At 37.2% G+C, this 22,148-nt stretch overlaps 1 protein-coding gene across 1 annotated transcript in view; it reads left to right on the forward strand.

Moving 5' to 3' along the window:
- The window catches only part of kalrna (kalirin RhoGEF kinase a), a 103,290-nt gene that overhangs the window by 41,074 nt on the left and 40,068 nt on the right, over positions 1-22,148 (forward strand). The window contains exons 2-19 of the mRNA XM_055149335.1: positions 652-726; positions 3,500-3,614; positions 5,535-5,727; positions 6,472-6,645; positions 6,741-6,824; positions 7,560-7,691; positions 8,526-8,648; positions 10,467-10,589; positions 10,871-11,062; positions 11,821-11,952; positions 12,932-13,030; positions 14,114-14,245; positions 17,187-17,309; positions 18,670-18,861; positions 19,609-19,778; positions 20,204-20,378; positions 20,816-21,068; positions 21,470-21,636. Of these exons, the coding sequence (XP_055005310.1) occupies positions 652-726; positions 3,500-3,614; positions 5,535-5,727; positions 6,472-6,645; positions 6,741-6,824; positions 7,560-7,691; positions 8,526-8,648; positions 10,467-10,589; positions 10,871-11,062; positions 11,821-11,952; positions 12,932-13,030; positions 14,114-14,245; positions 17,187-17,309; positions 18,670-18,861; positions 19,609-19,778; positions 20,204-20,378; positions 20,816-21,068; positions 21,470-21,636 (2,654 nt within the window). The remainder of the gene's footprint in view (positions 1-651; positions 727-3,499; positions 3,615-5,534; positions 5,728-6,471; positions 6,646-6,740; positions 6,825-7,559; positions 7,692-8,525; positions 8,649-10,466; positions 10,590-10,870; positions 11,063-11,820; positions 11,953-12,931; positions 13,031-14,113; positions 14,246-17,186; positions 17,310-18,669; positions 18,862-19,608; positions 19,779-20,203; positions 20,379-20,815; positions 21,069-21,469; positions 21,637-22,148) is intronic.

A 22,148-nucleotide genomic window follows, 5' to 3' on the forward strand; every position in this document is an offset into this window, starting at 1 on the left:
GCCTATTCTATTCTATTCTATTCTATATCTTTACAACATCACTCCATTTTTTTTTTCTTTTTTAATCCATTTAAATATTTCATAAATATGGAATTTCACTAAATGTCAGCAGTCTCTAGGCACTTCAGGCACCTTTTGCTGCATACATTTTTACGGGTGAGTTGTTGCATGAATATGAAATACTTCTAAGCGTACACTGCTTATGTATACTCTCTATATTTTTGTTGACATAGCATTTTGACTGTGGGGTGTCTTGTATTGTGCACGCTTAAACAGTGGGAGCTGGGCATTTGGGCTTTGGTGCCAGGGCAGACTGTGCATTCATGAATATTGGAGAGACTTTGTAACATGACAGACGGGCATCACCAGACCAACTGCAGGAGAGAGCATACTGTCTATGGACATTGAATAGAAGCATTTCATTACTTTAATCTGTAAGGTTTCATGATAAAGATTTCATGATATAGATTTTATGGCTTCTGTATCCAGGGTAAATATTATTTTTGTGAATTTCTGACCAGGACTTCAAAGCATGATCTAAAAATGTTCCCAAAAGCTAAAGTCCTTTCTTGTAGGAATGATCTGATAATGGGATTTATGGCAAAATCATAAAACTACTCTGACAGGCTATTTCTCCTCGTATTTTCCCAGGTTCTCTCCGGACTGAAAGCTTAAAGGCATCCGATGTTCTACCCATCCTGAAGGAGAAAGTGGCCTTTGTTTCAGGTGAGTGCATTTGCAGGTCACCAGGCTTTAATGAGGTTAGGAGGACAGTTCCCATTCAAAGAGTCGTCCAAATTACAGTGGGACAGACTGTGTATCTATAAAATACACACACGCTGACCTAAAATAGACTATGGGATCATTGTCTGAAACCAAACGTGATCATTTAAAGGGCTATATTTAGTGGTACCATCATTTTGCCTTTGCTTGTGGAGAGGTTATTGTCAGAAAAAAGTGGAAGTATGTCTTTGAAGGTGACTTGTCTTAAAAGCACTATAAAAATCCACATTTCTGAAGGTACATAAAGTATAGGAGTATATTGTAGGTGGGTTTGGCTACCACAAAACTCAGTTGTCTTTGGTTTTAAAAGAAATGGTTCTTCATCCTTGTTGATTAGCAAAAGCAAATTAAAGATGCATTATGCAACTTTTCTGGTGGAATGCCTGCTACTTGCTTGTCTCCATGTAGATGTTGGTTTGCCAGAAATGTTATGACATAAGACTTGGACACAAGGAGGTGATGAAACCAAGCTAAAATACAGGTCAGATCTGTGGAGACATTAGCCCACTCACAGTAAGAATCCATATTTTTGAAGGGTTTGGCAATAAAAGCACCTGCAATTGAATAATAACTGCAAGAAGAGACAAGCAAGTGATGGAGCTTCCATCAGAAAAGTACTTATTTCTAATTTTCTGTCTTGTAGTCATAAAGTAGTTCTTAGAAGACTTGAACTATGCTCCTTCTGGTTTCAGAGTAAACAAATACACTTACTTTACAGTTACATATACAGTACTTGCTCTTCTAAAGTATTTAATGTATCTATCACCCATGGACGGTACAGACAGCTGGCAAAGTACTGCTGTCTCCGGTGTACAGTATAGCGTAGCATCTTGAACTTACATTTTCATAAAGCATGACTGCAGAAGAGATTACTGTTGTGTAGCGGGCCACCCTGAGGAACGAGACCCAGTCCTGAGTCACAAAACAGGTCTGCACTCTCATCACAGCCTCTTCACACTGTCGACGGGCTGATGTGGACTTCACTGCTCTGGTAGACACTTCATAAGAGAGTGCCAAAACAAGCCCTTAAAGTGGTTTCAGCTCCATTGGACTTCCTGTAACTCAAACCATGCGTGCGATAAGAAAGTGAACTTGGCTTCTGGACAAGTACATAAGTGTGACATTAGAACCATTTTATGACTATATTATGAAGTAAAATATTATGAATCTCAAGGTGCTAGCCAATAATAAATAAATGCTTCAGCACACAAAGCATCAAAAAACGATTAATATATTTGATGTTTGTGTTGAATACAATATTCCAGTGAAATTATTCTAGGTTAACTAAAGAAAGACATGCCCTGTGCATCAATTTATATTAGCTCTCAAAACTATCTTGATGATTTGACCAAATATGACACATAGTGGACTTGTAAGTCAAGAAGAGTACTAGTAAACTACATATTTGTATGTAAATATCTCCAGTCCCATGCATTTTCCTTTTTGTTGTGGTCAGTGTAAATCTACATCATCACAATCAAATAATTAGTTGACTAATACAAATTTTGGTTGGCTCAAAACCCTTTAATCAGCTAAATGACTAAAAGTTTATAGCCCTGTTATCTTTGTTTAACTCTGCCTTTTCTCTTTTTTATATTCCATTAAATTTGGCTTTAAAAATATCTCTTATAATGCAATTTTATTCACAACTTATTTGATTATTGGACATTGTAAAATCTTCACCAGATAAACTGAAGCCGATCTGCTGAAATAATGAGAGTGTGAGTTTAAGCCAAAAGTCTGTCATCGAGATTCCTCCTCCACATTACTGCAGAACACCCCCTCCACCATCACACTCACTTTTATAAACAATGTGATTTGTGTTTCTTACATGACTCTAACCAAAACATCTCCAGTCACATTATCCATTACACACAGAGGAAGAGGGAGAGTATGTTTATGGTCTGAGTGGAGGGGGTAAAGATACCAGCCACATTAGACTAAAATATGGTGAGGATTATCTCTCATAAGATTTAGTTTGTGGCTTTATTCTGATAACTGCTCTAGTGTCAAGTTAAGACAATTTACTTGATCTTCTGTGGTTGTTTTCCCAGCAATAAACAAGCAGTATCTTGCTGAAGGAGCACTGTGTATACTAAATGATTCCAAAAACAAAGTAGAAAATTCAGATCACAATATTGATCTACAAATTGTCAATTCATTGATCATTATATTGTATTTCTCTTTCAACTTTTTTCAAAATAACCTGGCATTAGGCCTGTCACGATAATTACTATATTGACATATCGTTCAAAATATGTTAGGTGGAACAATATTTTTGGGGTCAGTAATTATCGTAGATATTTCTTTGTACTAGTAGGGAACCTTTTGTTAATTATCTGTACTATGAAAATAATTGAGCTGTGGAGGATGGAATAAATAACTTATATGACTCATTATACATTCAAACTAAGTATTAAATTTTGCTATTTCTTTACAGCAGTTTGTGTTTTTAACAATATTAGACATTTAGATTTGTCTTCAGGGGGATGATTCTACTTTAAACATTTTGTGTCAATGGCATAAATTAGTTTCAGTATTATTGTTTATTGTCTATATTTTCTTCAGCAATATATTGTATTTCAAATGTTTTTATCTTGACAGACCTACTACATAGCTTCTTTTAACAATAGCAGGCCAGCAAAAGGAGTATTGTGGGTTTTTATGATTGAATTACTGTATATACTCAGCTAGAGCTAAAAAATAATGTCTACAGGTGGTCGAGATAAGAGAGGTGGACCAATCCTGACATTTCCTGCCAGAAGTAACCACGACCGAATAAAACATGAGGACCTGAGGAGGCTGGTGACCTACCTGTCGACTGTGCCCAGGTACAGAGCCCATTTTCTTACACAAAAACACTTTTATTTACAACTCACCTCATTCACATTACACCCACCCTTACATTTAACCTCTCTTTTACGCTGGCTGCCCAAACCACTTTCTGAATGACACGAGATGAATCTAAAAACACTGAAGTTCAGGGTGAAGAGCGTGTGGAGTGGCTCAGGGTTGTCCACATGGTGAAATCAAACGCCCTTTTCTGCTCCACACTGCAGCACAGGGGGAGCAGCATTTCATTAGCATCAGCATGAAAGGTGCAGTGTGTGCAGTGGACAGCGGCTAGTCTGTCCACGTCAATGTTAAAACACGTCTCTCTGCTGCTGCCTCACACTGTGGGGATGGACCAGTGCACAGGAGGTTTTCACAAGACCTTTTTGCTTCACACTGAAATCTTGACAAGCTACAATCTGTGTAAAATACAAAAAATTGGTTTAAAGTGATGTCTCAGAAATCACTTTTTTATCAGTGCTTTGTTGACAGTACGGAACCAACAAACGGCACTGTGTTGTGGCACTGATAATATTGATTTATTGGGGAAAAATATATTATCATATTATGTTTGAATGCAAACATTGTACATCAAACACTGTATGCTGCCATGGTACACTGTATTGTATTGTGCTTAAAATGCTTACAGTTCATTTTAAACATAGCCTAACTAATGAATAAACTCTCAAATATGTGATTGGAAATATGTTAAAAAATAATAAAAATTAAAGTTATGTCACTATTTTTGGAGCTGAGATCGGAATTTCAATTATATTGTGATTCATGTAGTTACTAGTTAGTTTATATATTTATCCTCCATAAAGAGATAACTAAAGCCACCTGCTGCTTCTGAGAGTTCACATTTCACTGTGATTGGTCAGATCTACATGTCACTCTCTCAAAGCTTGATAGAGGCTAACAAATATAAGAAGTGGGTGAGGAAAAGTCTCTGTCTTTGGGCAAAAAGATGCCCAATAGAAAACCACTGCATGTAACTATTTTTATCACCTTGTAATCCAGCCCTAGTCTGAACTCTATCTCACTAACTTAATGTGATTTTCCTAATGGTAAGGAAAACATATTAGTGCCAGCGCCAGAAAGCATTAATCACTACACTAAAGTATACTTTCTAAATATCTAAAATGTCCTTACAGCCACTACATTGCATTTAAAAGCATCCTCATTACATGCATGAAGGGACTGTGCATGTTTATGGATTTTCCTACCTGAGCACATCTCAGTGTGATTAAGGAATCCAGCCCAAAATCAGGTCCATTATCCGGACGCCATCAGTCCTGCTCTGGTGCCTCCCGCTAATCGAAGTGCTGTTTCCATGGAGATGTTTGCTCTTCCCAATGGCAGGTTATAATGAATGTGCCGATGTACCGTTTATATTAATAGAAACTGGGAGGGTGCAGGTAATTACAGAGTGTTTTTCTGCTCTCCAATCAGCTGCAGCTGGATGTACGGCCTTTCGGAAAGCAAAAGCCATTGTTTTGTTTTTGATATCCTGGCTTAATTCTATGCTGCAGCAATTATGGGAGTTGTTGTTGGAGAACTTGTTCTTGGCAAAACTGGCACAGACCTCCCACTGGAACAAGTGACATTCCAACACATTTTATTTCTGTTCATTTAGATTATTTGTGTTATATTGATTCAGTTATGTCACTTTAAACTGTTTCAAAAAAAGAAAAATTATCATTGAGGCCTACAGTTTTTGTTCCTTCAAGTTAATTTCACAGGGATTTCATCACCTCAGGAACTGTTGGGTATCTAGTCCTTTTTGGAAATATTAGTGGGCATTTATTGACTTATTTTTGGCCACTATTGCTTCTTAAAATGAATAACTGACTCCATCATGATTAATCTAAAAGTACTAATGTTATAATATTTATTGTCCCCATTGTTGTGTTTTGCAGTGAGGATGTGTGCAAGCGAGGGTTCACTGTAATCATCGACATGCGTGGCTCTAAGTGGGAGCTGATCAAGCCTCTGCTGAAGACTCTGCAGGAGTCCTTCCCTGCAGAGATCTGTGTGGCTCTCATCATCAAACCAGACAACTTCTGGCAGAAACAGAAGACCAACTTTGGCAGCGCTAAGTTCTCCTTTGAGGTTTGTGGCCTTTAGTAATAGTTTAGACTAGACCTGGAGACAGCTGGAGTAATAAGTTTTAATATTATCTTGAGTCTCATATAAAACTGTATTTGATTTCATCTAGATCATAAGCATAAGTGTCTGTATTTGGTTTTGGCTGAATCATTTATGCATTGCACTGAAAAAATATTCACAGATTTTTTTCAAATGAGAACAACAGCAACCTGTTTTTAGTCCTGTCACAATAAATTTGAATGTACAATAGCATTAAAAAACTGAAGAATTAAACACTGAAGTAGTTAGACTCCATAATGGCTCACAGGAGTTACTTATTTGATCCTCAACAGGTCAAATTTAACCATGCTACAAAAATAAAAAGGTTCTCACTAGAACAAACTAGAAAAGATGCATGTGATAAATATTAAGCCAGAAAACATATTGTTCCAACTGTCATTTACTGAATGATGAATAAGCATTGTAAATATCATGACAAGCTTCAAATTTTCATATTCTGTACCCTTCTGCTTTTCTTAGACCTGGAACCTAAATTCTCTGTTAAAATAGTTTGTGTTTGTTTCTGATTTGTTTGTTTCTGAACCAAAATAAAGCTGATTTTGGTTCAGTTCAATTGTTATTTTCTGTTTGAGATTAGTCATTTACATTATCCTGATTTTAATTCACATTTACAGTGTCTTATCACAATAGCATGTTTAAAAAATTTATTTTATTTATATTTAAAATATTTGTGGCTTTGTCCCTCAGACCAGTATGGTGTCAGTAGAGGGCTTAGCTAAACTGGTGGACCCCTCTCAGCTGACAGACGACTTCGAAGGCTCGCTGGACTATAACCACGATGAGTGGATAGACTTGAGAGTGTCTCTTGAAGAGTTTATGTCCAATGCGGTTCATCTTCTATCCCGACTCGAGGATCTGCAGGTTAGGAGATGTTGGGAGATTTAATTCAGTAATATCATGTACTACATCTAGACTTATTTATAGTAGACCTAATGTAATTTCACTGTGTATTTTAGGAGCTTCAGTCAAAGAAGGAATTTCCGGCAGATGTGGAGGGATCTCGACGGCTGATAGAGGAACACACACAACTGAAAAAGAAGGTGAGACAACTTCTGTTCATCTTTACATAAAGATGATCTAGTTCTGTGTTGCTCAAACAGTGATAAGATAATCCTTTAGTGTCTCCCATGAGAGAAAATTGTCTTGGGAGAGGGGATCACATGTTTAACACAAAGAGAGGACAACACAGCAACATAAGCACCATACAAATATCCACCATAGAATATAAATAAATAAGGGACCAAGTATGACCATGAGTGATACACCAACAGGACCTTTAAGTTAGGCTTTGCAGGCAAGCCTTTCTCAATCTTGTATTGTAATTCTATTAATAACTTCACACTCCCTAAGCCTATATGCAGTTTTGATTGTATTACATTGATACATTTACAACCAGTGGTACTCGGGCTGCCTCTGATGATCTCTGGGCTTTGTGCAGTTTGTTTTATTTACAGATAAATCTGGTTTGTCCTGGGTTAATCTAATTTAAACCAAGTTCAGTCCTAATTTAATCTTGACTGTTTAAGGTTTGATCTGGTGGTACTCAAAAAGCTGAATATCATCTTTGTTTGAATACCCCTGATCTAACCTGCAATGTGAAATCCTTGACCAACAACTAATAATATAGACATTCTTAGCCTTGTGACTGTCTTTTATATGTTACAGTTTAAATGCCAGCCATTGCAACCTTAAAATAATACCTGCTGCTTAATATTCACATTCAGGGCAGTCTCATGTTTTAACATTTTTGTGTGTTTGTTTTGTTTGTCATTCAGGTGCTGAAGGCTCCAGTGGAGGAACTGGACCGTGAAGGCCAGAGACTATTGCAGTGTATTCGATCCAGTGATGGGTTCTCAGGGAGAAACTGTATCTCTGGCTCTGCTGACTTCCAGAGTCTGGTTCCTAAGGTATTGCAATGATAATAAAATAAATATTGTCCATTCACAAAGAGCACAGGAAATGAAAGAATTCTAAAGGCCATGTTTAGAGATAAAACTTTATCTCTAAACATGGCCTGTTCCTTAACTGGGTTACTTAAAATTACCACTTAGAGCTGTTTAATTAGTCAGTGGCTGCAGATTGGCACCCTGGCACCATGCTTTTTAGGGTGTATTTTAATAGGTTTGCTGCTGTGACTGTTACGACTCAGTACCAAAGTCAAAGTAGGCACCAAGATGTAGACTATGAATAGGTAGACTATGGGAACAGTTTCGTGCAAGTAAGACTCTCCCCTGATAACAACACATTTTATACTGTGGTTAGTCCAGCACAGTTAACACCATATGTAGCCCTTGACATTAAGCATTAGTCTCCATATTACTGCATGTAGTGAGCAGTCCAGTTGTTGTTCACCTTGCTTTGCCCCACAGCTTCTTAGCATCCCTCATTAGCACTAATGAGAAGCACTCTCTGCATGTTAGCTTGTCAGGGCCTCTGCGGGGCACAGTCATCCTCAAGACACACACCAAGTCCTGTGCATCTAAACCAGTACTGCACATTACACTGCATCAAAACTGTTATATGACCCAAAGCCAACTGTATAGAATTTTAAATAATCATAAAATAAATTAATACAAGTTTTCATATTTTCAAGTGTATCATGGTATCTAGTTGTACTTTCTTTTGGACTTGACAAACAGCCTATATGGAATTTTTGTTGCTGTAAATATGAATCAAAGAAAAAGTATAATTTAAAAAAATTACAATTTATGGTCTCAAAAATAATTGTCTTGTGTTCTCAGGTGGCCAGTCTTCTCGATAAGCTTCACTCTACACGGCAGCACCTTCACCAAATGTGGCACGCCCGTAAACTCAAGTTAGACCAGTGCTTTCAGCTACGGCTCTTTGAACAGGATGCAGAAAAGGTGAGTGTGGAGTTGCAATGGTAGTAATCACAGCAGTAACGTGAAGAATGGTAAATAAGCAAGGCACATGTAAGCAGGCTGTTGTGATGGCATTATAAAGGTTTTGTTAAATTATTCAGTTGCCCTGTAGCTCTGAGGCTTTCACTGTGAGAGAGAAGTGGAGCCTGGTGAGGTCACGTTGACTGTTAAAAGCTGTAATAAATACAAGACATCTGCAGCTCATGTTTGTGTTTCGCAGTTGATTATTGTTTATCTGACAGCATGGGGCCTGAAATGATGATCATACAGATAGTGTACACAAAACACATGCTGTGATAAGTTAGAGCGTTCTGTTTTCAGTTTTTAACATGTCTCTGCAACAAACCATATGAACAACAAGCATATGCCTCTGTTTAGAACAATTCTCATCTATTAACCTCCTAGCTGTTTAAACTTTACATCTTTTCTTTATACATGTCCCAAGAATTTCAATGTAGACTTTATTTCCAAAACACAAATTGTGAACTGTCCTCTGACTTTGGGAGATAACATACATTGTAACTTATGAACTTGGCCTTGTTACAAGTTCTAACACAGATTTGCGCAAAGGCAATGCCGCACGTTTTTTAAGATATTTTAAAGCAATAAAAACCATGGCATTGAATGAATGTAAGATAGATTTAGGTAGGTTTAATGCAATTCTGTGGAACATTCCAGGCAATGCAATAACTTCTTCACCTCCAAATTGTAGTTTTAAAAAATGTAACTTAAGGTTAAAATATATAAAAAAAATAATATCTTGTGTTACACCAAGGTAATTATGCAAACAAGATATTGTAGTAATAAGTATATATAAAAACATTTTTGTAAATTGTTGCATAATATATAGGACATGTATCAAATTCATTGGGAAAAAAAAACACACACACATATTTTCACAATATTATGATATTTTGTACTTTGGTCTCACTTTTTTACATTGTATATATCAAATGTTTTCTTGGCAGTTATAGTGCATTCATTGTATAAACAGAAAAACCATAAGTGGTTAAGCTGGTGGAAAGACAGCCTTGCATCAGTTAAGTGATTTGCTGTGGTTGTGAGTAAATGTTTGAATTCCTTTCACAATTATCATACCAGCATCTAAAAAAGCATGGGACAAATATGTAGGTTTATCATGGTTTGAATTTAAATACTAGGGCAACTGTGAATGGAGAACTGGTGGCCTAATTATGTTTACAATTTCATGTTTTATTTCAAGAAAAAAACAAACAATAGCTTTTGATACAATCAAGTTTGTCACTAAAGTTGTGTTGCTGTCTACCTATTTTGTTTCTTTTTTTCCAGTTTAAAAGTCCACATGCAGGAGCTCTAAATATTTATGGTAGCATAAGCTGCAAGAAAATGAGTTTTGTCCACATCAAATATTGTCACGATAGGGAAATGCGTGGGTGTATAAATGATTTAACAATGTGGAAAACAATCAGAGGCCAAGCCAAAGAAATAATTAGGTTTGACAATGTTTAACTATAATTTCTCAAATAAATGTTTGTTTTACACACTATATTCACATTCTGCAATACCTATGGGAGCCTCACACAGACTTACTAGTGACTGATGTTTTATGTATTGTGCTGTTTTTATGAGGTGATGAGCCAAATATGAATTTCTTCCACAACAGGCAATTAAGAGATTCTACTCTAGTATCTACTTAATATAGTGTTAACAGTATTTATATTACAACTGTATAGATAAACTGCAAAATGAAAAAAAAAAAAGTTAATTTGTATTTTTTGATCATGAGTTTTTAGACATTGTGCTTATTTCTTTTTGTTGTAGATGTTTGACTGGATCAGCCACAATAAGGAGGTGTTTCTTCAGAGTCACACAGAAATCGGTCGCGGATATCAGCACGCGGTGGAGCTGCAAACGCAACACAATCACTTTGCGATGAACTCCATGGTAACGAAAGTCTTTGTCTTTGGTACTGTACATGTATCATTATCTGCCTTTTGTAGATGACTTGTTGAAGTTTTTGATATGATTAAATGTAAACAAAATAACTGTACATATTTGTACATATAGGTGTTTATAATGATTCAATCATGTTAAGTGTTTTTGTAATTGTCAATAATTTGATTTGAACATAACTCTGATTTGTGTGTCTGCCTGTTCCATTTACAGGGATCAGTCTTTGTGAGCAAATACAATATTTTTAAAGCAATTTCTGTACTTTCTCCTAGAATGCCTACGTAAACATCAATAGGATTATGTCAGTGGCCAGTCGTTTGGCCGAGGCTGGTCACTACGCTTCGACTCAGATCAAGCAGATCTCAGGTCAACTGGACCAGGACTGGAAGAGTTTTGCTGCTGCTCTGGATGAACGCTCCACCATCCTTGCCATGTCCTCTGTCTTTCACCAAAAAGCAGAGCAAGTGAGATGCCATTTTGTTTATACTGTTTTTCTGATTAAACACACTACACTTACCAATAAACAGCAACATTTTTAACAGTTATTATAAAAGGTTTCATTGTTGATGGTATAATAGAGTTTACAATTAATTAGTGATATTAAGAAATGCTTAAATTGTTTACATATGCTGTTCACTATTATGGCCAAAGGGTCTCAGCACTGTGAGATTGATTCTGACAGTTTGCTGAATGCCTCTCCATTCTTTTACCCTTGTATCATTGCATCACTGTTGTGCTCAATTTCAATCACTTGTATGAAATGAGTCCGCTGTCACTCAGTGCTAAACCATAAATCATTTTTTATTAACTAGAAATGATGAACAACATAAATAATCTGCATAATCAGCATTTAAAATGGATTTTGTTTGAAACCAAACTTATTATCAGAGAGCAATGGGTGCACAGTTCATTGGGAACACAGACTCTTCTTTAGGCTCTAGTTCAGCACATGTTGCGTAATCAGACATTTTAGTCTGTCATTTTATTTAATTGATCAAACAGTTCTGCTGCCACTTCTTGGAAGGTTGACATGGCAACAGATGGAGCTGGTTTGATTCCTGCTGAGCCCTTGACATTAACTACATGTATACACTGCCAGTGAACAAGAAAAATGAAAGCTTTGATTGAACATAACATGAGAATTATTTATTTTTAATGGCTTGTTTTGTAATTGTTGTAATCATGAAGTGCATTGCCTTGTATATTTATCCCATTTGTTTAGTTCCTGTCTGAGGTGGATGCCTGGTGCAAAGTGTGCAGTGAAGGAGGCTTGCCCACTGAGATGCAGGAACTAGAACTGGCCATTCACCGCCACCAGAGTCTCTATGAGCAGGTTACTCAGGCCTATACTGAGGTAAGCCCTAAATCTGTCATAACAACAGGATGTGTACAAATGGAGGGCAAGGCCCTATATAACTCCATAAGAGATGTACTGTTTTTGAAAGAAATATCCTTATTTTCCACAAATGTGAATATTTTTTGTTTAATGGCTTCACAAAATTTCCATATTAATCTTATGGCTTTAAGTTCTTTCAACTGACAATAATCACAGCTATGAGGTTGAATAAACGCACCTCTTTCTCAAGCTACCGTGAAAAAGTATGTTACTATTGTTTATTTTTATGATGACAGAGAACAGAGATATTAACCATAAATAGAATTCAGGCTCGTCCTTCAGCTCAGTTTTAAACTACACATTTTAGAATTTTACCTTATTGCGTGAAAACACCCTATTAATATATTAGCTTATTGTTTTATCAATGATAGATGGAACGATCCTTCTTGGTATATATAATATATATTGTGGATATTTTGTGTCAGTGGATAATTTATCATCATTACTGTATTCAGAAATACAGTGTAGTACAGTAATACAAGTGTAGTAAACTTACATAAAATTCTTGCACACTTTTTCAATTCATTTTTATCTGATCCATATTCACACAAGCAAACATATGGAAATACATCTCAGTTTCAGACTGTGCTGGTTGAACTTGGCAGGAGAGCCACTTTTCCTGTTAACCTGACACACACCAGAAATGCTTTTATATGTACTCTGGATCTGAAATGTTGTTTTTATGTGGTGAGAATATTTTGCAGCACTGTTGTAGACATCTAGACAGAAATCCAATACTTTTGCCATAGCCTTTTCTTTTCTACTATACATTGAAGTGTTTAAGACAATTATATGTTCAGTACTATACATACACTGTAAGCCAAATTATAGAAAATGTTGCAGTGATGTGGTGCGTAGTTACAGGCGAGGCTTGCAAACAAAGCAGCGTGATTTGGTTGTTTGGTATATTCTTATTTTAACCTGTTTATTTATGTAGGTGAGTCAGGATGGTAAAGCCCTGCTGGACGTTCTCCAAAGGCCCCTGAGTCCTGGCAACTCCGAGTCGCTAACAGCAACAGCAAATTACTCCAAAGCGGTGAGACTCAACTTTTTATCCCAATTAAAAAGGGTATTTAGAGAAGCATGTGGATTATGCTTTATCCAGAGGAAACTGTAAAATGTCTCCTCTTTCACTTCTTAATTGCACCAAACCCTCTCTCCTTGTAACGTGAATAAAATTGTCAACCTTATTACAGGCTCCTAAAATAAACAAACATATGGCCATGTTGTTTGATAATCAGTTTTATTTTTGTATCAACTATAAATGATACAGAGATACAACATATTTGAATTTCATGAAACATTAATCTGATAAGTTTAATATTCAGAGTTTACTTCTTGAATGACTTAATTTTACTTTTCCACAAAGTCAAATAAATTAATGTATATACTGTGTAATTTTTACTGTCACCATTGATTAGTTCTGCTGTCTCCCACCCTGCATATCTAATTGTAATAATGAAGCTTCATTCTTGAGTTGAAAACCACTGACACGACATTTGCATTTACATTTTTGAAATGAAACATCCCAGCTGATTAGGTTGAAAATATCTTCTTATAAAATGTTCTTATTAAAATCTGTATTAAAGCTAAATTTGAAGCTGGAGTCGATACTGATGAACCGCATGGTAAATTGAAGATACTATATGTGTTGTAAAATACATTATATCGTATAAAGGTGCATTCCGTAACTTTTCCGCTTTTCTGGAGATGTTATTGCTTGCTGTTTCACAATATGGCATTAAGTATTTCTAACCAATAAAACTACATGTAATTAAATAAATGCAAGGTTGATCTGTTTGATGTCATATTGTGGAACATTTGAAGCAGAGCCACGACATATTCATAGAAACAAGATGGTTACAGACCTCCACTGAAAAGTGACATAGAGCACCTTTAATACAGAAATACTTGAAGTTCTCTGTATTAGACTTTTACAGCAATTAATCATATGTTCATTAAAAACAGTGAGAAATAAATTGATATTTTGTTTTGAATTGTTAATCGCTGTGGTAACTGTCCTAATTTTCATCATTCTGAGGCCCATGGATTGGAACAGAGTTTGACATTTCAGTACTGTACCAATACTGAGATGTGCAGTCCTTGTTGTGTTGTGCAGGTTCACTGTATCTTGGACGTGGTTCATGAGGTCCTCCATCATCAGCGGCGTCTGGAGAACATTTGGCAGCACCGAAAAGTTCGACTGCACCAGAGACTGCAGCTGTGTGTGTTTCAGCAGGACGTCCAACAGGTACTCACTGCTGTTTAGACTGAAGCACAACTGGAACAGGTGGAGGAGTGAAACCAGCAAGCACGATTAAGATCTGAGTGGGTATTTTTAGAGATGCTTCGCGTATTATTGTCATTTATGTACAAGTTAAAAAAGTCAAACAAAATCAGGCAGAAATGGGTCAGTAGTCCTTCTTTCTCACAAGGCTAGGATTCACTCTAAACCACAGTGAAGCGTGTAATCTTTTATGCAAGCGTGTAATCAAGTCAGGAGACAACTATGTGTGATAAACTTTGCCCAAACAGAATCACAGATGTTACTTCTGACAAGAAAAGAGGTAAAGTCTAATAGTTTTACTTGCGTAAATTCTGAAGTACATTTTTGGGGAATCTTTTTTACTACAAATATAAATAAGTATAAATATAAATCTGTATAGTAAGAAAACTCTAGTGTTGTATTATTTATGGCTTGTTGAAATGGCAGTGGCAGTAATGATAGCAGTGCAGTTTTATTTTTTTTATACAAATGAGAAAGGCATCACCCCAGATTTCTGAAAGTCTAACTGAATGAAGGGGCTTAAGATCTAATATGTCATTTATAGTTTCTGAAAGTTATTTTTAGCCAGCACTGAGACTGTCATCACCAGTGAAGCAGACAGTTTTCTGTTATTACACTTTTCTTAATGCGATTGTGAGACTGTGAGTAATGCAGCCGGGTGAAATGTGAGGCTCCAGGCTACTGGAAACACACTGGAGCAAAGTCACATTGGGACAATCTGACACTGTCTTTGACTTGAATTATGTGTTATTTTTTTAAACTTGTGGCTCACATACTGTAGGTCACCCATACCAAAAGAGAATTGGTATTCATGGGTTTCAGGGTAGCAATTCTTTCCTGCTTTGGAAGTTTTTGTGAGGACCTTTCCTCATTTGAAATATATAATATTTTGATTGTAATTGCTTAATTGCTATGGTGACAGACAACAGTTGCCATAACTTGTTGGAACCCATAAAAAGGGACCAATTTTGGTCTGTATCGCTGTTTGGATTCAGTCTTGACCAAGAGTTATGATCAGTGTGCAGTTTCCATGTCCATGTGAATGCTACTATGTTTTACGTGAAAACTTTGCATGCTTTAGCCTTAACACTAAAAGTGTATAGTTTGAATTGACATCAGTAATAAATCTGTCCTACAGCTGTTGCTACACTAACCCAAACCATACCCCTATTTTGAAGTCATCTCCTGTATTCAGAGATCTCCTAGCAATACAGTAGCATACAGTATTGACTTTGTAACGGTCCATTGTAATTCAAATCTTTGTGGATGTTTAGTGTAAAAACGTTCCAGGGGAGTTGAAACTGGGCATGAAGCAGACTACAAATCTTGAGATGAATACATAAGTTTGAGTGCCATGCAAACATTTATATCTGTCCCAGGAGGGAAGGAGAGAGGTAGAGACAATGAAACGATTGAATACACAGGGAATAAGAGATCATATCAGAAGGTTATAAATTTATCTGAAAAGAGCTTTGCCAAGTGCAATCGTCATGCATCAGTTTGTATGGGACTCCTGAGACAGACAACCCAGACAAGCCTAAGAGACATAGAGTGAAAGTGAGAATAACTAGCAGGAGAGAGAGCCAGCTAGTAGCAATAGTCTATAAATCACTGCAAACAAGGCTATTCCAGGCTCAGGTTGTAACGCTACAGTATAAATGTGACCCCAGAGGAGAGATGCCGAAGTGAAACCCGGATAGGAGCTTATTAGGTGTGCCGTTTTATTTGGCAGATGGACCAGCTGCATTCATGCTACAGTCCACTCTGACCTCACATTGACCTCTCAACTCTCTGCGTGGCAACAGCAGCACTGACTTCACTACACTGAGGTCATAGATTACAACACGTTTAAAGCCATAAGATGTTTTTCCTTAAAAGCCCACAAATCAGTCCAGAAGATGGTGGGGTAGTGCCTTTTTATAAGAAGATTGTTTTTGAGGCAATGCAGAACTCTGATGAATTATTAGTAAGATAATTTATTATAAATGCTTCAATTAGACCAAATCGGCCTGAGGTTAAAATCTGTCAATGGGATTCATCTCTCAAGATAGAGCCAAAACATGCATGAAAATATATTTGAGTGTACAAATCAACCATAGCATAATAGTCACTGGCAGTTATGATGAATGGTACAAATTCATGTGCTGGTGACTGAGTTTGTTGAAGGTTTGACAGTGACTGGAAAAGACAGATTTTTGTCTGTTGTGGTCAGTGTCTTTGCCTTCCACAGTATGGCATTTAAATTGTCTGTTTGTTTGTTTTTGATGACAGGTGTTTTTATTGCTGAGTAATACATTCTTCTCACTGTGAGTGGGCTAGCCTCTCCACAGTCCTGTTTGTGTCTATGAGATGTATACATTTAATCCTATAGTGTAAAGACAAGCAGGTGGTGTGCCATACACCATAAAGGTTTCCGGGTACACCTTTACTTTGATCCATGGAAGGATCAAAGGCCTGGGTTGGCCATTACTTGTGGGGGTGCCTGTTGTCCCCAACTGTTGACGCAAATATAGTGCACATTTCCATTTCCTCATGGGACAATAAACTTAACAAATACAAATTCCATAAATTGTCAGATATCAAAAATAGTACATAGTGTAGGAGGTTGCATATTAGACAAGTTTCCTTAATGTATAATACATGTATATGAAATGTATGATAAGCAAAAGGCAACTTTGTATTGGTCTCCCCATCAATTCTTCAGGTTCTTTGATAGGCGTCTAATACAGTATTAATCCTTCTGAGCAGCTGTGACCTAATTTCTCAGACCTGATCATGAAGGTTTCATCTGCCCCATTCTTAATTCATGAGGCTAGAGACCATTTTGTACAGCAGTGTAGATGTGAGCTGTCAGGAGCACAGGGCAGCGACGTGGGTGCTAATCATAGTCTCTTTTCTTGTGCAGGTAATGGACTGGATCGAGAACCACGGGGAGGCCTTCCTCAGTAAGCACACTGGAGTGGGCAAGTCCCTCCACCGAGCGAGGGCCCTCCAGAAGAGACACGATGACTTTGAGGATGTTGCACAGGTGAGTCCATTATCATATATATGTTCAAATTGATAGTCATTTTAATTTAACCTTAATATATCTCTGAAAATGATCGAACTGTAGAGAAAAAGGAAGTTTGTGGGCCAGTTCAATGTGTTAATGTCTAATTTAAGTGTCTTATGTTTATTTATTTAATTTAAATAAAGTGAAAAGGAATTTCTATAGTTGTTCTGTATGGTGTGCTAGGTAACAAATGTTGGTAAAACACCAAGAGGCAAATTGTTTAATGTTTTGGTTTGTGATCATTATTACAAAAAATGTTTTAGTAACGCTCTGTTGTGTTTCATGAACTATTGTGTTCAGTCCAAAACAAAACCTTGTTCCAAACATGAACATTGAAATGACTATGTTGTGTATCAAACGCCTGTGCCGGCCTCAAACACATCTGCTAGTGATCAGCTTTGATTAATCCCAAATTTTCAAAGCCTCCTCCTGCCCGGTAGTGGCAAGTCTCATCATATGAGGTATGCCTCTGCATAACCATTTATGGTCATAAGCCTTTCCTGAAAGATCTGCAAAAGATGTTATCTTTCCCACAAGCATTTACTTATTTGATACACCTTTTATCAAAGCCAAATCTTAAGTGTGAGTGTTGCGTGTGCTCTGGTAAAGACTATAAAACAATATGATATATGAGCAAAGATCTCGGCGAGCTCAAAATAACAGTCATCCCAAGCACTCCCCATGTGAAATGTGAAAGAATGTTGTGTTCTTGTTTTAATAAAACTTAGATTCAAGATTAATACTAGAACCTGTATAAAGCTACAGAGAAACCACTAAGAATATTACATAGCAATGTGACAAGGTTGCTTCTCGTATTCTATTATGACCACGTTTCAATCAGCACAGTGCCCCCACCCAGTCATGCAGTAAATAGTGATAATCTCTTGTGTTTTTAATCTTTATCTACCACTTAATCCTTTCAGCCATTCAACTGTAAATCTTCTCTTTGTAATTTGTATTCTTGTATAATGAGAATGGAAGTGGTATCTTTTTCATCATCTATCATCCACAGTCATTCCACAAATATTTGCCCTTAACGGTAAAGATAATACTTACTGCATTGAATGAATAATCCACAAGCACAAACACAGAAGCCCTTTGTGAAGATTTTTATATTTCATGTGGCAGAGCATATCCTACTATTGCATTTATTCACATTATTTGCTATTCGAGCATACATACAGATGTGCAGATTCTTATATATTGATATTATTCTGTAGTTAAGCAGAACACATTGATGATTTATATATTTTAATGTCATAGTTGTAGCTCATGGACACATTTTATGGCAAATAGTAGTAACATCTAAATCATTGTGGGTGTCTTTTTCATTTAGAATACATATACCAATGCAGACAAGCTGTTGGAGGCAGCAGAGCAGTTGGCTCAGACTGGAGAGTGTGATCCTGAGGAGATCTATAAAGCCGCCCGACACTTAGAGGTCCGAATCCAGGACTTTGTTCGACGAGTGGAGCACAGGAAGCTGTTGCTCGATATGTCTGTCTCCTTCCACACACACACCAAAGAGGTAAGGGACACACACAGCCAAAATCACAATATAGAGAAGTTGTAATACTATTTTTGCCTTTGTTCATCTAGGACTGTCACAATATTTACTATATTCACTTATCGTTCAATATATGATGGATGAGCAATATGTGTTCAGGCTTGATATTTATTATGCATACTTTTTCTTTTTACTAGAGGGGAACCTTTACTTACATTAATGTTTATTAAGCCTATGTTATAAAATTTGAGTTGTAGATGAATAATGAACCTCATCAACATTATAGATCAGATGTCTATAACCATTTTCCGGTTAGCTACCTTTACTAAACAAAAATGCCTGAGAGGTATTTTAGCGTTCACAATAAATTGAGTAAATATAAGAACAATAGCAAGCCTTAGATGCCTAGAAAACATAAACAGTTATCCATTTATTAGTGTACAAACTTAGTCATCATAGTGATACATTTACAGTGATAATAGGCATTTAATTAATCAAATTTGAGTTATTCTGCATAATAGTATATTTCAGAAATCCCTTGGCAGGCTTACTTGTAAGAGAGTGGAGAGTTAATGGTAGCTCCCAAGTTACATGTTGGAGACCCCATTGTACCATTTATTTATGCAAAAGGGTTTGCAGAGACTATGCTGCTTTTGAGTTATTGTAACAATGCTACAGAGTAGTTTTAATATTATGTCATACTTCTTCCTGAAGCAATATGTCAAACTTCAAAATAAGTTCATCACAGGCTGTTTGTTGTGTTTGTAGCTGTGGTCATGGATGGAGGAGCTACAGAAGCAGCTGCTGGATGACGTGTGCTGTGATTCAGTGGACTCTGTTCAGACTTTGATCCAACAGTTTCAGCAGCAGCAGACCGCTACACTGGAGGCTACACTCAATGTCATCAAAGAGGGAGAGGAGTTAATACAGCAGCTCAGGTAATGTTTTACCACGGTTCAAATAGGCAAGATGAGCAGATATTGAATTCTATTGTCAAACTCCGGTACTCCAGCTCCTTCAGGTTTTACACATATTCCTCTGCATTTAAAATATTAGCTGAGTTTAGAGTCCATTTAATTTACATTTTGTCGTCCTTTAGGTTAGTCCTGGTGCTGAACAAGTATAGCAATTATGTAGTCACATAGAATAGTCTTGTTTTAAAGCTAGATTTCCATTTTACTTGGTGTCAGAGGTTTCAGAACCACTGGCCTAAATTATTCCAAAAATGCCCTGCTCTAAGTGTGGCACGATAAAGTCTTAGACACCCTTATATACTATCATGTCTGTTGGGAGTGGGACCCCATTCCCCCATTCTGCACCATTGATTGTGGTGTAATGTCTCCCTCTGTCTCTCCCTGCACAGAGATGCAGCCATGTCCACCAATAAAACACCACACTGCAGTTCCATTGCACACATCCAGGGGGTGCTGCAGCAGCTGGATGAGGCCCAGGGTCAGATGGAGGAGCTATTCCATGAGCGCAAAATCAAACTGGACATCTTCTTACAATTACGCATCTTTGAGCAGTACACAATTGAGGTGAGAAGCATTTCTTAGTACATTGACACCACCTGTCTAATATTGGTGGTCTCAATGCTACTACTAGAAAAACAAAAGGCTTCATTTGTTTAAAATGTATTCTTAAGTGTTGTGCTGCATTGTTAGAGGTTTTAGTAGAGATAGCCTATACTTTATTAATTATGTGTATATGCTAGGTTACAAACAGGATCAAATCACAGATGTCACATTGAGGAAAAGTAGTATTGACAGTAAGAGCTTTCTGTTGTAAAATACAAGTTCAGAGGCCTAGTTACATATATGTTAAAACATTTTGTTGTGCATTTTTTGTACTTTAAAAAACTATGTAATCAAGATGGAAAAAATATTTTGGCTCCACTTTGGGAGTATTACTTTATCACATTTACAATCTGAAAGTCACCAGTATCCCAACAGATAAATATATTTTGCTGTTGCAGGTGACTTCAGAATTAGATGCCTGGAATGAGGACCTGTCCCGGCAGCTGAGTGATGGGGGCCGCTCTGGTGGGGGAAGTGGCAGCAGCAGTGGGGGGAGCAGCGCCTCCTCTGGCAGCTCAGAGGACATCGCTCTGGCTGAACAGAGACTCAAACGACATGCGGAAAGAAAGGCCGCAATGAATAACATGACGTACGAAGTGATGCAACAAGGCCAAGATCTGCACCAATACATCATGGAGGTCCAGGCTTCAGGTAATACAATATAGATAAAGTTTATATGTTATAAAGTTGTAATTGCTCACACACAAGCTAATTTAGTTATTTTTAGGGCATATTCCACACTGAACCAGAGACACTAATTGAAACATATGAAATGGACTAGAAGAGTAAAGCAGATATGTTTTCAGTGTTATTCCAAAGAACAGCATGTAGTGTGGAGTAAAAAGAGATAAGTAATCACCACAAATCCTCTTAAAGATGTCATAGATTTAGACAAAGGTCCCCTAGGCTGTGGCCATTCTGTCCCCTCGTCTGGAACATCAGTATAGCTATGTTAGTAGTAAATCTTTAAATCTTGAAGCGAATATATAGTCAATGTTATTTTAATTTTAAAACTTAACCTTTGTGCCCTATTGTGCATGTTTTGGTGTTAGGGATTGAGTTGACTGGAGAGAAGGATATGGACTTGGCTGCTCAGGTTCAGGAGCTGCTGGAGTTTCTTCATGAGAAACAGCAGGAGGTGGATCTCAGTGCTCAACACAATCACACAAGGCTGGAGCAGAGCTTACAACTGCGCCACCTACAGGCCGAAGTCAAACAGGTACATTTGGATTTATATGGTCCACAGGTGAGGAAGAGGATTTATGTGTGTATGGACTCTAAATACAGGGCATCATCTCTTGCTGGATTTTGCTTTGAAGTAGGAAAAACTGGAAATTTCTCTTTTCTTCTGTGATTGCTTTGGTTTTGCACCCAAGCTGACAATGAGCTAAATCTTTAAATGGATTAGTTACACATATTGGCTGGACTTCAATAGAAACAATGAAAGTGACTGTGGAGAGCCTCTTGTGGAAGAATGTCAACACCCGCTCTGCCGGTCTGATTCTGATGGGGCAAAGATGTGTTGTGCCTCTTTTTTTAAGAAGCTGTTGCAGCTGTGAATATAAATGTGCTGAGGGCTGGAACAGGAAGCAGACTGCAGCTTGAGATGGAGAAATCTAAATTATTAATGAGACCTATGGCAACAGGGTAATGCAGCTTGTACAGCAGAATAAAATCTTCACCCCTATTTTTTATTTCAAAGGCATGTTTGTTTTTTGAAGCTGGCAGGTC

The sequence above is a fragment of the Boleophthalmus pectinirostris genome, unplaced genomic scaffold (genome assembly GCF_026225935.1).
Source record: "Boleophthalmus pectinirostris isolate CB_2022bp ecotype Guang Dong unplaced genomic scaffold, ASM2622593v1 HiC_scaffold_1, whole genome shotgun sequence".
Lineage (NCBI taxonomy): Eukaryota > Metazoa > Chordata > Actinopteri > Gobiiformes > Gobiidae > Boleophthalmus > Boleophthalmus pectinirostris.